Source organism: Manacus vitellinus, unplaced genomic scaffold (assembly GCF_001715985.3).
Source record: "Manacus vitellinus isolate BGI_N305 unplaced genomic scaffold, ASM171598v3 scaffold_71_pilon, whole genome shotgun sequence".
Classification (NCBI taxonomy): Eukaryota; Metazoa; Chordata; class Aves; order Passeriformes; family Pipridae; genus Manacus; species Manacus vitellinus.
This window is the reverse complement of record NW_021940761.1, coordinates 2,475,323-2,476,894: the sequence shown is the minus strand read 5'-3', so window position 1 is coordinate 2,476,894 and position 1,572 is coordinate 2,475,323. Positions and strand designations below refer to the sequence as shown.

The following is a 1,572-nucleotide window of genomic DNA, read 5'->3' as shown; positions in this document are numbered from 1 at the left end:
CTTCTCTTCCAGCCGCGGGCTCTCCGGGGCCAGGGCAAGGAGGACCCCAAAGCAGAAGAGGATGCGAAAGGCAAGGAGGAAAGTTTCTCCATGGACAGCGATCTAGACTATAGCTCGGACGACAACATCACCGGCCAGGCGGCTCACAAGGAAGAGGACTCTGGCAATGTACTGGAGGAAAACACCCAGAACCCCCCCAATTCCACCAACACCACATCCACGGGCAAAAACCGGCGGAGGCGAACAGCCTTCACCAGCGAGCAGCTGCTGGAGCTGGAAAAGGAGTTCCACTGCAAAAAGTACCTGTCCCTGACGGAGAGGTCCCAGATCGCTCACGCCCTCAAACTCAGCGAGGTGCAGGTGAAAATCTGGTTCCAGAACAGACGGGCAAAATGGAAACGGGTCAAGGCGGGCAATGCCAACTCCAAGACAGGGGAACCTTCCCGAAACCCTAAGATCGTGGTCCCCATCCCGGTGCACGTCAGCAGGTTTGCGATCAGGAGTCAGCATCAGCAACTGGAGCAAGCCCGACCCTGATCTCTCCCTACACTCAGAGCCACAAGTTTTTAAGGGAAAAGTTTCCGAATCGGGGTTTAAAAGCAGCCCACCCGAACAAAAATAAAAATAAGAGAAGCAAAAAAAATAAAAAATCAAACCCTTAAATAAACAAAAAAAACAGCCAACAAGAGAAAAACCCCAGGCGAGCGCTTGGCAAATCCTTGCCACGAGCGAATTATAAAGCGAAACTTTCCACTTACCGAGTCCAGCGAGAGTCTGCGAGGGAAGGAGGCTTTTGGTTCGGAGCAGGAATATCAAACGCCGGAAGAGACACACACACAGATATTTATTATCCCGCTGCCTCCCTCTGGACCCGCTCACGCTGCCTCGGCTGCGGTTGGGACCGTGGATGTGGTGTGGTGTCGGCGCTGGATCCCCCTCGCCAGAGCATCCCCAGCGAAACCCGCAGCGGCTTTAGCCACCTTTTGGGTTGTCTTTCTTATCGGGGGCGAAAGGTAAAAAATACAAAAGACAAGAGAACAGAACAAAACAAAACAAAACCACGGAAAGAAAACTAAGAGTTTCATTTCATGCCTTTTTTATTGTTTAGTTTTGTTGCCGATGGCTGAGTGGCAGGCACTGGGGGACGAGTTTTCAAATCTATTTTTTGCCTGGCTTTCTGTCGATTTGGTTTGCCTATTCTACCAAGCCATGTTTAAAAGAAAGAGAGAGAGAGAAAGAGAGGGAGGGGGGATAAAAAAGGCAAAAAAAAAAAAAAAGCAGCACGATCTTCTCTATTGTGTTTAATTTATTTCAATGTAGCTTATTTCCTTATAAGTTATGAAATTTAAAAGCAAACTAAGTCTTGTGAATAAAAACCGACAAAGAAACAAAGACTTAAAAAAAAAAAAAAGACAAAAAAAAAAAAGCCCTCCAGCCCCCGGCTGTTCTGTCCAGGATTTGGCGTTGAGCTGATTTTTTTCCCCCTCCTGCGCTGCCGAGCGATGCCAGCTCCTCGCGCCTTTTTTTTTTTTTGTTTCCCGCAGCCACGTTTATTGTCGGGGGAGGGGGAGA

At 48.7% G+C, this 1,572-nt stretch overlaps 1 protein-coding gene across 1 annotated transcript in view; it reads left to right on the top strand.

The window, feature by feature from the left end:
- Window positions 1-797, top strand: part of GBX2 (gastrulation brain homeobox 2) — an 8,450-nt gene extending 7,653 nt beyond the window's left edge. Inside the window, exon 3 of the mRNA XM_029964426.1 lies at window positions 13-797. Coding sequence (XP_029820286.1) covers window positions 13-537 — 525 coding nt within the window. The 3' untranslated portion in view covers window positions 538-797. The remainder of the gene's footprint in view (window positions 1-12) is intronic.
- Window positions 798-1,572: the final 775 nt, after the last annotated feature.